This window comes from Crinia signifera, chromosome 19, assembly GCF_055691185.1.
Source record: "Crinia signifera chromosome 19, ASM5569118v1, whole genome shotgun sequence".
NCBI classification, from domain to species: domain Eukaryota; kingdom Metazoa; phylum Chordata; class Amphibia; order Anura; family Myobatrachidae; genus Crinia; species Crinia signifera.
Window position 1 is genome coordinate 136,319,368 of NC_139226.1, and position 14,560 is coordinate 136,333,927.

The window sequence follows — 14,560 nt, forward strand, 5'->3', positions numbered from 1 at the left end:
CGTGTCACTTACCTATGGCTGGTATAATGTGTCACTTACCTATGGCTGGTATAATGTGTCACATACCTATGGCTGGTATAATGTGTCACTTACCTATGGCTAGGATTCCACCTTTCCTCTCGCTCACATCAGAGCTGGAAACAAACTCAAAGATAAAATGATTGAGTTCATCGTAGAACTGCGTCGCCTCCTCCTGGCTCACCTAGGAATGAAAGAATCCGCATATAACAATGTGACTGAATACAACGTCACTTCTCCACGGTCAGAGAAATTTCACAGTACACCAAAACCACCCCAAAAAAAAATAAAGAGTTCCTTTGGGAGGGGGAAACACAGAGGCAATCACCAGGCAGCAGACTCTTCTGAAGCATTTGCTGTGAACGGGCTTACTAGTATTCTATATATGTTCAGAAGTGAAATTAAAGACACAAAGGAAAAAATAATAAAATGTATTTATTCTTCACAAATCTCTTCAATTGCATCAATAATTAGGTTTATGAAATGCCGATTATGTTGAACATGGTTCCTCCCAGATATAAGCGCGGTCCTCATACATCCGAAGAGCTTACACTTCATCCAAGGAAGCTTCTCCTTCCGAGATTCCAGATGACGGAAAGGCCGGAACTACAATTTCCTCATTGAGATGGAACTTAAAGAAACTTTTGGTAGATATACTTTTTTAGTGCGCAGTACTGCTGCCCTATCCGGATTACCAGAAAAGGGGAATGGCCGAACAGAGCAATTATGTCTGACACCCTGCAGCAAAGGCAAAAGCCAACAGAAGCAATGTTCCAACTATATTAAATAAACTGACTGCAAAGGCTTCAATGGGGAAGTCTGTAGTGCCGGGGTGGACAAACCGATCCTCGAGATTTACTAACGGTCCATGTGCACAGCTGTCGTTGTTACGGTCACATGAGCCACATCACCTAGCTGGTGCGCAGCTGTCATTGTTCCAGTCACATGAGCCACATCACCTAGCTGGTGCGCAGCTGTAGTTGTTACAGTCACATGAGCCACATCACCTAGCTGGTGCGCAGCTGTAGTTGTTACTGTCACATGAGTCACATCACCTAGCTGGTGCGCAGCTGTAGTTGTCACATGAGGCACATCACCTAGCTGGTGCGCAGCTGTAGTTGTTACAGTCACATGAGCCACATCTTCTAGCTGGTGCGCAGCTGTCGCTGTTACAGTCACATGAGCCACATCACCTAGCTGGTGCGCAGCTGTAGTTGTTACAGTCACATGAGCCACATCACCTAGCTGGTGCGCAGCTGTCGTTGTCACAGTCACATGAGCCACATCACCTAGCTGGTGCGCAGCTGTAGTTGTTACAGTCACATGAGCCACATCACCTAGCTGGTGCGCAGCTGTCGTTGTTACAGTCACATGAGCCACATCACCTAGCTGGTGCACAGCTGTAGTTGTCACAGTCACATGAGGCACATCACCTAGCTGGTGCACAGCTGTCGTTGTTACAGTCACATGAGGCACATCACCTAGCTGGTGCGCAGCTGTCGTTGTTACAGTCACATGAGGCACATCACCTAGCTGGTGCGCAGCTGTAGTTGTCACAGTCACATGAGGCACATCACCTAGCTGGTGCGCAGCTGTAGTTGTTACAGTCACATGAGGCACATCACCTAGCTGGTGCGCAGCTGTAGTTGTTACGGTCACATGAGGCACATCACCTAGCTGGTGCGCAGCTGTAGATGTTACAGTCACATGAGCCACATCACCTAGCTGGTGCGCAGCTGTAGTTGTTACAGTCACATGAGGCACATCACCTAGCTGGTGCGCAGCTGTAGTTGTTACAGTCACATGAGGCACATCACCTAGCTGGTGCGCAGCTGTAGTTGTTACAGTCACATGAGGCACATCACCTAGCTGGTGCGCAGCTGTAGTTGTTACAGTCACATGAGGCACATCACCTAGCTGGTGCGCAGCTGTAGTTGTTATAGTCACATGAGCCACATCACCTAGCTGGTGCGCAGCTGTAGTTGTTACAGTCACATGAGCCACATCTCCTAGCTGGTGCGCAGCTGTCGTTGTTACAGTCACATGAGGCACATCACCTAGCTGGTGCGCAGCTGTAGTTGTTACAGTCACATGAGGCACATCACCTAGCTGGTGCGCAGCTGTAGTTGTTACAGTCACATGAGGCACATCACCTAGCTGGTTCACAGCTGTAGTTGTTACAGTCACATGAGCCACATCACCTAGCTGGTGCGCAGCTGTCGTTGTTACAGTCACATAAGGCACATCACCTAGCTGGTGGGCAGCTGTAGTCGTTACAGTCACATGAGCCACATCACATAGCTGGTGCGCAGCTGTAGTTGTTACTGTCACATGAGTCACATCACCTAGCTGGTGCGCAGCTGTCGTTGTCACAGTCACATGAGCCACATCACCTAGCTGGTGCGCAGCTGTAGTTGTTACTGTCACATGAGGCACATCACCTAGCTGGTGCGCAGCTGTAGTTGTTACAGTCACATGAGGCACATCACCTAGCTGGTGCGCAGCTGTCGTTGTTACAGTCACATGAGCCACATCACATAGCTGGTGCGCAGCTGTAGTTGTTACGGTCACATGAGGCACATCACCTAGCTGGTGCACAGCTGTCGTTGTCACAGTCACAGGAGCCACATCACCTAGCTGGTGCACAGCTGTCGTTGTCACAGTCACAGGAGCCACATCACCTAGCTGGTGCACAGCTGTCGTTGTCACAGTCACAGGAGCCACATCACCTAGCTGGTGCACAGCTGTAGTTGTAACGGTCACATGAGCCACATCACCTAGCACGTGCGCAGCTGTAGTTGTTACAGTCACATGAGCCACATCACGTAGCTGGTGCACAGCTGTCGTTGTCACAGTCACAGGAGCCACATCACCTAGCTGGTGCGCAGCTGTCGTTGTTACAGTCACAGGAGCCACATCACCTAGCTGGTGCGCAGCTGTCGCTGTTACAGTCACGAGCCACATCACCTAGCTGGTGCGCAGCTGTAGTTGTTACAGTCACATGAGCCACATCACCTAGCTGGTGCGCAGCTGTAGTTGTTACAGTCACATGAGCCACATCACCTAGCTGGTGCGCAGCTGTAGTTGTTACAGTCACATGAGCCACATCACCTAGCTGGTGCGCAGCTGTAGTTGTTACAGTCACATGAGCCACATCTTCTAGCTGGTGCGCAGCTGTAGCTGTTACAGTCACATGAGCCACATCACCAAGCTGGTGCGTAGCTGTAGTTGTTAGTCACATGAGGCACATCACCTAGCTGGTGCACAGCTGTCGTTGTCACAGTCACAGGAGCCACATCACCTAGCTGGTGCACAGCTGTCGTTGTCACAGTCACAGGAGCCACATCACCTAGCTGGTGCACAGCTGTCGTTGTCACAGTCACAGGAGCCACATCACCTAGCTGGTGCACAGCTGTAGTTGTAACGGTCACATGAGCCACATCACCTAGCACGTGCGCAGCTGTAGTTGTTACAGTCACATGAGCCACATCACGTAGCTGGTGCACAGCTGTCGTTGTCACAGTCACAGGAGCCACATCACCTAGCTGGTGCGCAGCTGTCGTTGTTACAGTCACAGGAGCCACATCACCTAGCTGGTGCGCAGCTGTCGCTGTTACAGTCACGAGCCACATCACCTAGCTGGTGCGCAGCTGTAGTTGTTACAGTCACATGAGCCACATCACCTAGCTGGTGCGCAGCTGTAGTTGTTACAGTCACATGAGCCACATCACCTAGCTGGTGCGCAGCTGTAGTTGTTACAGTCACATGAGCCACATCACCTAGCTGGTGCGCAGCTGTAGTTGTTACAGTCACATGAGCCACATCTTCTAGCTGGTGCGCAGCTGTAGCTGTTACAGTCACATGAGCCACATCTCCTAGCTGGTGCGCAGCTGTCGTTGTTACAGTCACAGGAGCCACATCACCTAGCTGGTGCGCAGCTGTAGATGTTACAGTCACATGAGGCACATCACCTAGCTGGTGTGCAGCTGTAGATGTCACAGTCACATGAGCCACATCACCTAGCTGGTGCGCAGCTGTAGTTGTTACTGTCACATGAGCCACATCACCTAGCTGGTGCACAGCTGTAGTTGTTACAGTCACATGAGCCACATCACCTAGCTGGTGCACAGCTGTAGTTGTTACAGTCACGAGCCACATCACCTAGCTGGTGCGCAGCTGTCGTTGTTACAGTCACAGGAGCCACATCACCTAGCTGGTGCGCAGCTGTCGCTGTTACAGTCACGAGCCACATCACCTAGCTGGTGCGCAGCTGTAGTTGTTACAGTCACATGAGCCACATCACCTAGCTGGTGCGCAGCTGTAGTTGTTACAGTCACATGAGCCACATCACCTAGCTGGTGCGCAGCTGTAGTTGTTACAGTCACATGAGCCACATCACCTAGCTGGTGCGCAGCTGTAGTTGTTACAGTCACATGAGCCACATCTTCTAGCTGGTGCGCAGCTGTAGCTGTTACAGTCACATGAGCCACATCTCCTAGCTGGTGCGCAGCTGTCGTTGTTACAGTCACAGGAGCCACATCACCAAGCTGGTGCGTAGCTGTAGTTGTTAGTCACATGAGGCACATCACCTAGCTGGTGCACAGCTGTCGTTGTCACAGTCACAGGAGCCACATCACCTAGCTGGTGCACAGCTGTCGTTGTCACAGTCACAGGAGCCACATCACCTAGCTGGTGCACAGCTGTCGTTGTCACAGTCACAGGAGCCACATCACCTAGCTGGTGCACAGCTGTAGTTGTAACGGTCACATGAGCCACATCACCTAGCACGTGCGCAGCTGTAGTTGTTACAGTCACATGAGCCACATCACGTAGCTGGTGCACAGCTGTCGTTGTCACAGTCACAGGAGCCACATCACCTAGCTGGTGCGCAGCTGTCGTTGTTACAGTCACAGGAGCCACATCACCTAGCTGGTGCGCAGCTGTCGCTGTTACAGTCACGAGCCACATCACCTAGCTGGTGCGCAGCTGTAGTTGTTACAGTCACATGAGCCACATCACCTAGCTGGTGCGCAGCTGTAGTTGTTACAGTCACATGAGCCACATCACCTAGCTGGTGCGCAGCTGTAGTTGTTACAGTCACATGAGCCACATCTTCTAGCTGGTGCGCAGCTGTAGCTGTTACAGTCACATGAGCCACATCTCCTAGCTGGTGCGCAGCTGTCGTTGTTACAGTCACAGGAGCCACATCACCTAGCTGGTGCGCAGCTGTAGATGTTACAGTCACATGAGGCACATCACCTAGCTGGTGTGCAGCTGTAGATGTCACAGTCACATGAGCCACATCACCTAGCTGGTGCGCAGCTGTAGTTGTTACTGTCACATAAGCCACATCACCTAGCTGGTGCGCAGCTGTAGTTGTTACAGTCACATGAGTCACATCACCTAGCTGGTGCGCACATCCGGCAAATAGACTAACCGATGTAGGAACCAAACGTAGAGTGACGACACTTCCAAACACAATCCCAATTCCAAAACGGACCAAAGAAATTCCAAACTCTGGAAACTTTATAAAGGAGTATTATAAGCAATGCGCCCCTGAAGATAGGCATGTCAAATCCTATAGTGACAAACACGTTTCCTTGGCCTTATCATGGGCCAAATGAATGCAGAGAGAACCCCTTAGATCCTAGGGTGGATGACTCAATAGCCAGGTCATCAAAAACAGCTGAGCTATGTCCGGGAGCAGGCAGGGCCCTTGAGACGAAGGCCATGATTCTGGTTGGCTTGGTAAGCTGTGAAGATCGCAGTTCACCGACCAATAGAGGCGCTGCCCATCCGAAACACCCCCCCCCAGCATCCCCTCGTTTACATGCGACAAATCCCCTCACATGTCTCCGCTGCAGGAGACATCATTCCATGGGTGCCGACCACCCAATGATTTTTCCTAGCTTTGCAAATAAATGTGAGCGGGAACTGACTTATTTGCGAGCGCCGGGACGAAGATGGAGCTGGCGGCACATATGGTCCCACCCACATACCCATGAAAACGCCCATAAAACGCTGACCATTCCCAAGGGTGACTCATCCTCGCCGCCGTTCGCCCTCAGCTATGCAAGTCCCTGAAGCCATACGCAAAGATGCCATACGCACATGCGCATAATATACCACAGAGCCCCTATGGCTAGACAACGGTTGGGATCTCCATGGTATACCAATAATGGAATCCCAGCCACCGGTAGTCCAACGCAGGTTCTATTCTCCCTTTATGGGGGTAGTGCCCCCCCCACCCCACGAGGGAGAACAGCCTCTGTTGGTCTTGATCCCGACAGTTCCTAGACTGAGCTAAAATAAGTATTGAATAGGTTTAGTCTGCCTACATATACTCAGATGTAATATTATTATTATAATTTTATTTATAAGGCGCCACAAGTGTTTCGCAGCGCCGTACAAAGGAACAGTACAGGGAGACAAAGCTTGGCATAACACTGAATAAATAACAAAAATACAGTACAAATAAATAGCGCCACAGATCAATACACATAATAGAATAAGAAGGTGTAAAACAGCATGATAGAAAGCATCAAACATGGCTGACCAAGGTTTCTTACACAGGAAATTATTATTTTCCCATTCAAATATTAATGAAAAAAAAAAATGGTTTAACCCGAAAAGAGCGATTTTTTTATGTTTGTTTTTTTCCTCATAACCCTGATCTCACCCATATCTGCGCTGTCTGTGTTTTATCTCAGGGCATAAACAGAACACTGTTTATGCCCTGAAAAAGTGCTCCATGCACGAAACGCGTTGCCCCCCGCTGCCCACCGTGAAGGACCTGCAGATCCCAGACTGAGAGACGGTTTCTCTAAGCCGCGAAGTACGTCTTTCCAGTGACGTCACCTATCAGCGAGCGCCGGCCGGACGGAGAAGAGGAGGAAGCGGCTCTACACCAAACACTCTGCCGCAAACACCTCCCGCTGAAGCCCGGCGTCTCCTATTATAGGTAGGGAAAGTGCAGGCCACGGACATTTCAATCACTCTATAAAGAGTGTAAACATTATTTTCAGGTGCTTTGAGTTTTATACAGTGTCTTTTACTCTCTAGGTTTTCTTTTCTCCTACTATCATTGCATAATTTGTTCTTTTTTTGTCCACCAATTAGCGCTCACCCACAACCTTCTGACATCACCGTATGTAAGCTGTCCGCTCAATTCCCCCAGAGCGTCCACACATATATAAGTGACTTTAGATTCACTTTTATATGCGTGTGCATTCGCCATCATTCGATGTGGGTGGATTCCACAAGGCTGCGAATGGATGAGAGAACGGTCCAAAAATTCCCTATATCACACCAAGCTGTGTACACGGAGTAAGATGACAGTGGCGGGATCCAGAATTACTGTACTAGTGCCACACAAGGAAAAGCAGACGAGCCCCGAGCACGCTCACCTCTCGCAGCTCCGTGGTGACATAATGCTGCAGATCCTTGGCTGCCTTAGTGCGAGCATCTTCGTTTTTACTTCTCAAGCCATTGGCGAATTGCTGCAGCATTGTCATTATCCCGGACATGCTGGCTTGTGCCATGGTTAGTCAGACCGGAGGAAGCTGCACAGGTGATCTCATGGGTACCTGCTGGGTTAGAAAAGAGCACGTTAGTGTCTTATTTCCACACTACAACTATATATCAGATCTAGATTTATATAGAATCACTAGCAAAAGACATACAAATCCTAGTAAGATATAAACAGACAGGTGATACACAAATTCCCAGCAAAGCCTGGCACACAGACTGTCAGACTCGTGTATAGTACATGTGGCACACAGACTGTCAGACTAGTGTAAAGTACATCTGGCACACAGACTATTATTATTATTATTATTATTATTATATTAGAATTTTATTTATAAGGCACCACAAGTGTTTCGCAGCGCTGTACAGCCAGACTAGTGTATAGTACATGTGGCACACAGACTGTCAGAGTAGTGTATAGTACATCTGGCACACGAAATGTAAAAGATATATCCAAAATGTATTAACATAATTAATTCTGCTGCGTCAACACTGCACGATAGTGGCCACAGGCAAAATAATGTTGTATGACGAAGCTAAACGCTGTATAGTAGACACAGAAGGCAGCAGAGGCAAGAGGCACCAGATGTAGAAGATGCAGGAGATAGAGGAAGCAGGAGACACCAGGTGTACAAGGTGCAGGAGACAGAGGAAGCAGGAATCACCAGGTGTACAAGGTGCAGGAGACAAAGGAAGCGGGAATCACCAAGTGTAGGAGATGCAGGAAGCACCAGGCGTAGAAGATGCAGGAAGCACCAGGCGTAGAAGATGCAGGAAGCACCAGGCGTAGAAGATGCAGGAGACAGAGGAAGCAGGAGACACCAGGTATAGGAGATGCAGGAGGCACAAGGTGTAGAAGATGCAGGAGACAGAGGAAGCGGGAGGCACCAGGTATAGGAGATGCAGGAAGCACCAGGTGTAGAAGATGCAGGACAGAGGAAGCAGGAGGCACCAGGTGTAGGAGATGCAGGAGACAGAGGAAGCAGGAGGCACCAGGTGTAGAAGATGCAGGAGACAGAGGAAGCAGGAGGCACCAGGTGTAGAAGATGCAGGAGACAGAGTAAGCAGGAGGCACCAGGTGTAGGAGATGCAGGGGAGAGAGGAAGCAGGAGACACCAGGTGTAGGAGATGCAGGAGGGAGAGGAAGCAGGAGACACCAGGTGTAGGAGATGCAGGGGAGAGAGGAAGCAGGAGACACCAGGTGTAGGAGATGCAGGGGAGAGAGGAAGCAGGAGACACCAGGTGTAGGAGATGCAGGGGAGAGAGGAAGCAGGAGACACCAGGTGTAGGAGATGCAGGGGAGAGAGGAAGCAGGAGACACCAGGTGTAGGAGATGCAGGGGAGAGAGGAAGCAGGAGACACCAGGTGTAGGAGATGCAGGGGAGAGAGGAAGCAGGAGACACCAGGTGTAGGAGATGCAGGGGAGAGAGGAAGCAGGAGACACCAGGTGTAGGAGATGCAGGAGAGAGAGGAAGCAGGAGACACCAGGTGTAGGAGATGCAGGGAAGAGAGGAAGCAGGAGACACCAGGTGTAGGAGATGCAGGAGTCACCAGGTGTAGAAGATGCAGGGGAGAGAGGAAGCAGGAGACACCAGGTGTAGAAGATGCAGGGGAGAGAGGAAGCAGGAGACACCAGGTGTAGGAGATGCAGGGGAGAGAGGAAGCAGGAGACACCAGGTGTAGGAGATGCAGGGAAGAGAGGAAGCAGGAGACACCAGGTGTAGGAGATGCAGGAGTCACCAGGTGTAGAAGATGCAGGAGTCACCAGGTGTAGAAGATGCAGGGGAGAGAGGAAGCAGGAGACACCAGGTGTAGAAGATGCAGGGGAGAGAGGAAGCAGGAAACACCAGGTGTAGAAGATGCAGGGGAGAGAGGAAGCAGGAGACACCAGGTGTAGAAGATGCAGGAGTCACCAGGTGTAGAAGATGCAGGGGAGAGAGGAAGCAGGAGACACCAGGTGTAGAAGATGCAGGGGAGAGAGGAAGCAGGAGACACCAGGTGTAGAAGATGCAGGGGAGAGAGGAAGCAGGAGGCACCAGGAGTAGGAGATGCAGGAGACACCAGGTGTAGAAGATGCAGGGGAGAGAGGAAGCAGGAGGCACCAGGTGTAGAAGATGCAGGGGAGAGAGGAAGCAGGAGACACCAGGTGTAGAAGATTCAGGAGGCACCAGGTGTAGAAGATGCAGGTACAGGGGGTATCTAGTGCTGGGTACCAGGGACTGGCAGGGGGTTATCAGGGACTGGTGGGGGGTATCGGGGAATCAGGGACCACAGAACCTTGATGACACCACGGCCGGTTCCTCCCGGTCACCTCTCAGACATCACCCCGAGTCCGGGCACCGTAACCGGTCCGCGCTCCGCCTTGCCAGTCACTTCCTGTTCCGTGTGTGCAGCAGCCGGATGACACAAAGATCCCAGTACGAACGTTCCCAGTCACATCAGTTCCTACAGGCAGAGCCCTGGCCCCTGACCGAGCTCTGACTCCACATACCGCTGGCTCTCCTCACATACCACCGACTCTCCAGACTGATCACTCCACATACCGCTGGCTCTCCTCACTGATCACTCACCTCACCAACAGCTCTCCTCACTGAGCACTCACTCATCTCTCATACTACTGACACGCCTCAACTTACATATGACCGACTGTCCTCACTGATCACTCACCTCACATACCACCGACTCTCCAGACTGATCACTCCATATACCGCTGACTCTCCTCACATACCACCGACTCTCCAGACTGATCACTCACCTCACCAACAGCTCTCCTCACTGAGCACTCACTCATCTCACCTGCCACCGACTCACCTCACCTGAGTACTTACCTCACATTCCACCGACTCTCCTCACTGAGAATTCACTCACCTCACATACCACAACACACTCACTCACCTCACATACCACGACACTCACTCACCTCACATGCCACCGTCACACTCACCGTCACACTCACTTCACATACCACCGACTCTCCTCACTGAGCATTCACTCACCTTCCACACCACCGACTCTCCAAAGTGATCACTCATCTTACCAACAACTCTCCTCACTGAGCACTCACTCATCTCACATGCCACTAACACGCCTTACTAAGGAAACTCACGTCGCATGTCACCAACATGCCTCACCTGAGCACTCACCTCACATACCACCGACTTTCCTCACTGATCACTCACCTCACATACCACCGACTCTCCTCACTGAGCATTCACTCACCTCACATACCAGCTGACTCTCCAGACTGATCACTCATCTTACCAACAACTCTTCTCACTGAGCACTCACTCATCTTACATGCCACTAACATGCCTCACTGAGCACTCACCTCACATACCACCGACTCTCCTCACTGAGCATTCACTCACTTCCCATACCACAGACTCTCCAGACTGAGCACTCAACTCACCAACAGCTCTCCTCACGGAACACTCACCTCACATACCACCGACTCTCCAGACTGATCACTCACCTCACATACCACTAACTCTCCTGGCTGATCACTCACCTCACATACCCCCGACTCTCCAGACTGAGCAATCACTGATCTGACATGCCACCAACACACTCACCTAAGCACTCACTTCACATACCACCGACTCTCCTCACTGAGCATTCACTCACCTTCCATACCACCGACTCTCCAGACTGATCACTCACTTCACATACCACTGACACTCCTGGCTGGTCACTCACCTCACATACCCCCGACTCTCCAGACTGAGCACTCACTCATCTCACATGCCACTGACACGCCTCACCTGAGCTTTCCTCTCACATACCACCGACTCTCCAGACAGATCACTCACCTCACTGAGCACTCATTCATCTCACATGCCACTAACTCTCCTCACCTGAGCACTCGCCTTACATACCACCAACCCTCCTCACTGAGCACTCACTTACCTCACATACCACCAACTCTCCTCACAAAATCACCCAGAAAGGACTTTAAGAGTGATTGACCCCCTCCCTTATCCTGCAAGTTCAGATGAGGGAGGACCTCTTTCACAAGCTGCCCCCGCTGTCACTCAGGGCCTTATTCTAGTTCACTCTTTCTGACAAAATCCTTCTTAGATGGACAAAACCATGTGCACTGTAGATGGGGCAGATGTTACTTGTGCAGAGAGACGTAGATTTGGGTGGGGTTTTAATTCAAAGTGAGATCTATAATACAGTGTAAAAATAAAGCAGCCAGTATTTTCCCTGCACAGAAACAAAATAACTCACCCAAATGTAACTCTCTGCACATTTTACATCTGGACTAATATTATTCAAAAATAATAGTTGTAGAGAGCGCACTGAATTAAACACATGATATTTATTAATTGAAACAACAATTTTAAAAGGACTCAATCACAGTATTAATTAATAAATCTAAAAAATAAAACCATTTAGGCAACCACCTCAACCTGTCACAGTTCTGATGATATGAATGCATAGTCCGGTAACTCTTACCCACTATTGTTGGAAGTTGGAATGTCCAAATAGCGGGGATCTTGGTTATGGTAGGATATTAGGATAATATGTCCTTGAGAATGTCCGTCCGGTATTGCTACAAGCAGAGGCAGAAATCTGGGAGGCAATGGAGTCATCTGCCGCCAGGCTCCTGCTCCCAAGGGGGCACCTCTCCTCCCCTGTGAGTTTGAATAAGTTAATTGAAAGCCGTTGATATCGCTTCTGTGGCTGTCTCCTCCTCCTAGCAGGACCATAAATGGCACATTCTCTCTATTCTAAACATAATATCCATAACATACATACACACATGCATACATATATTTATATAAGATGGTGTGTGTGTGTGTGTGTTGGGGGGGCACCAATGTTTACCTTGCCTCCGGGCAACTGCGACAAACTTATGCCAGTGGCTACAAGCAGTATGGTAAGTGGACTGATAGGAGGGGGGGGGAGATGAAGGAATGATGGGGTAATGATAAATGGAGCTTGCAGGGAACTCACTTGCTGAGAAGATGGTCCTGTGCTTCAACCGGCGGGTGATGGTATTTTGCCGGGAGCACGTTCAGAGCAAACAGCGGCGCGGCTGGATACTGTAGTTGGATGCCGTCTCGTCCACCGGCGTGACATCCCGTGGAGAGAGTAAACGCTGGGAGTGACTGGATACCTGCCGCACTCTGCTTATGTTAGACACAATGAAAGCTGTGCCTCTCGGGGGTCCCGTTTGTAATCCAAGTCAGTCAGGGTTCGCCGCAGGTCGCCCTTCCGCTTGTTGGTAACTCAACACCGAGGGAGATGGTAAAGGGTTTTGGAATCAGCTGGGTAGAACAGGTGGCAGGTGTAAGTGGATGCCGGGTGGTCCTCCCGGTCTTAACGTGTTTCTCCATCACGGAAATTAGACGGTTTCCTCAGAAGTGCCCCCCCTGCAGTGCACATGGTTTTGTCCATCTAAGAAGGATTTTGTCAGAAAGAGTGAACTAGAATAAGGCCCTCAGTTCCCTGTCAGCTTTGCCAAGTGTGTATGCACCCTGCTGGGTCCACACGGCCACCAATATTGGTGTCGGCGGGGAATTGACTAATGTGTACCCAGCTTAAAGTTGGATACACACCGAGCAATGTGCCGTCTGGTTGGGTGGATCAGACCGGCATATAGCTCAGTGTGTATGTGCGACATGCATAATCACGCAGTCCCTTGTGATAATGCTAGGTGCAGTGACCCAGTCCTATCTTCTTGCCTGCACACACAGGTGCATCGCCCCCACCCGACCTGTACACACAGGTGCAGTGCCCCCTTCTGGCCTGTACACACAAATGCAGCGCCCCCTCCTGGCCTGTACACAGATGCAGCGCCCCCTCCTGGCCTGTACACAGATGCAGCGCCCCCACCCGACCTGTACACACAGATGCAGCGCCCCCTCCTGGCCTGTACACAGATGCAGTGCCCCCACCCGACCTGTACACACAGATGCAGCGCCCCCTCCTGACCGGTACACACAGATGCAGTGCCCCAACCCGACCTGTACACACAGGTGCAGCGCCCATATCCTGTCTTTTTGCCTGTACACACAGGTGCATCGCCCCCACCCGACCTGTACACACAGGTGCAGTGCCCCCTTCTGGCCTGTACTCACAGGTGCAGCGCCCCCTCCTGGCCTGTACACACAGATGCGGGGCCCCCACCCGACCTGTACACACAGATGCAGCGCCCCCACCCGACCTGTACACACAGCTGCAGCACCCCCACCCGACCTGTACACACAGGTGCAGCGCCCTAACCCGGCCTGTACACACAGGTGCAGCGCCCCAACCCGGCCTGTACACACAGGTGCAGCGCCCCAACCCGGCCTGACTCCTTGCCTGTACATACAGGTGCAGCTACTCTGTCCTGTCTCCGTGCCTGTACACATAGGTGTACACATCGCCCCAACCTGAACTGTACACCCAGATACAGTGCCCTGTCCTTGTCCGGACACGCAGCTCCGCTCGGCACACTAGTTTGTTCTCCCTCTATGGGTGTCGTGGACACCCATAGAGAGAGAAAGTGTCAGAATTTCGGCCGTCGGGATTTTGGCCGCCGGGATTCTAACTGCATCCTGTACACACAGGTGCAGCGCCCCCATCCTGTCGCCGTGCCTGTACACACACACACACAGGTACAGCGCCCCCACCCGAACTGTACACACAGGTGCAGCTCCCCCTTCTTGGCCTGTACACACAGGTGTAGTGCCCCCATCGGCCTGTAAACACAGGTGCAGCACCCTTCTTGGCCTGTACACACAGGTGCAGCACCCCCCCCCCCTCCTCAAGCCTGTACACACAGATACAGTGCCGCCATCATGGCCTGCACACACAGGTGCAGCGCCACCACCTGACCTGTACACAGAGGTACAGCGTCCTCCTCTGCCTGTACACACAGGTGCAGCGCCCCCACCCGACCTGTACACAAAGATGCAAGGCCCCCTTCTCTGTCTGTTTGCACAGGTGCAGTGCCCCCACCCGACCTGTACGCCATACTTGCCTACCTGACCCTCTCCATGCGGGAGAAAATGCTCTGTTCCTG

The 14,560-nt window shown here is 51.4% G+C and overlaps 1 protein-coding gene across 4 annotated transcripts in view; it reads right to left on the reverse strand.

Annotated features, from left to right (window-relative positions):
• MTOR (mechanistic target of rapamycin kinase) overlaps positions 1 to 10,035 on the reverse strand; it is a 183,137-nt gene extending 173,102 nt beyond the window's left edge. For 3 of the 4 annotated variants that reach the window (XM_083163435.1, XM_083163436.1, XM_083163433.1), the window contains exons 1-3: positions 9,823 to 10,035; positions 7,425 to 7,607; positions 94 to 202 (exon numbers count right to left, since the gene is read on the reverse strand). In XM_083163435.1, the coding sequence (XP_083019561.1) occupies positions 94 to 202; positions 7,425 to 7,559 (244 nt within the window). In that variant the 5' untranslated portion in view covers positions 7,560 to 7,607; positions 9,823 to 10,035. The remainder of the gene's footprint in view (positions 1 to 93; positions 203 to 7,424; positions 7,608 to 9,822) is intronic. The other variant, XM_083163434.1, reaches the window with a different exon arrangement.
• Positions 10,036 to 14,560: the final 4,525 nt, after the last annotated feature.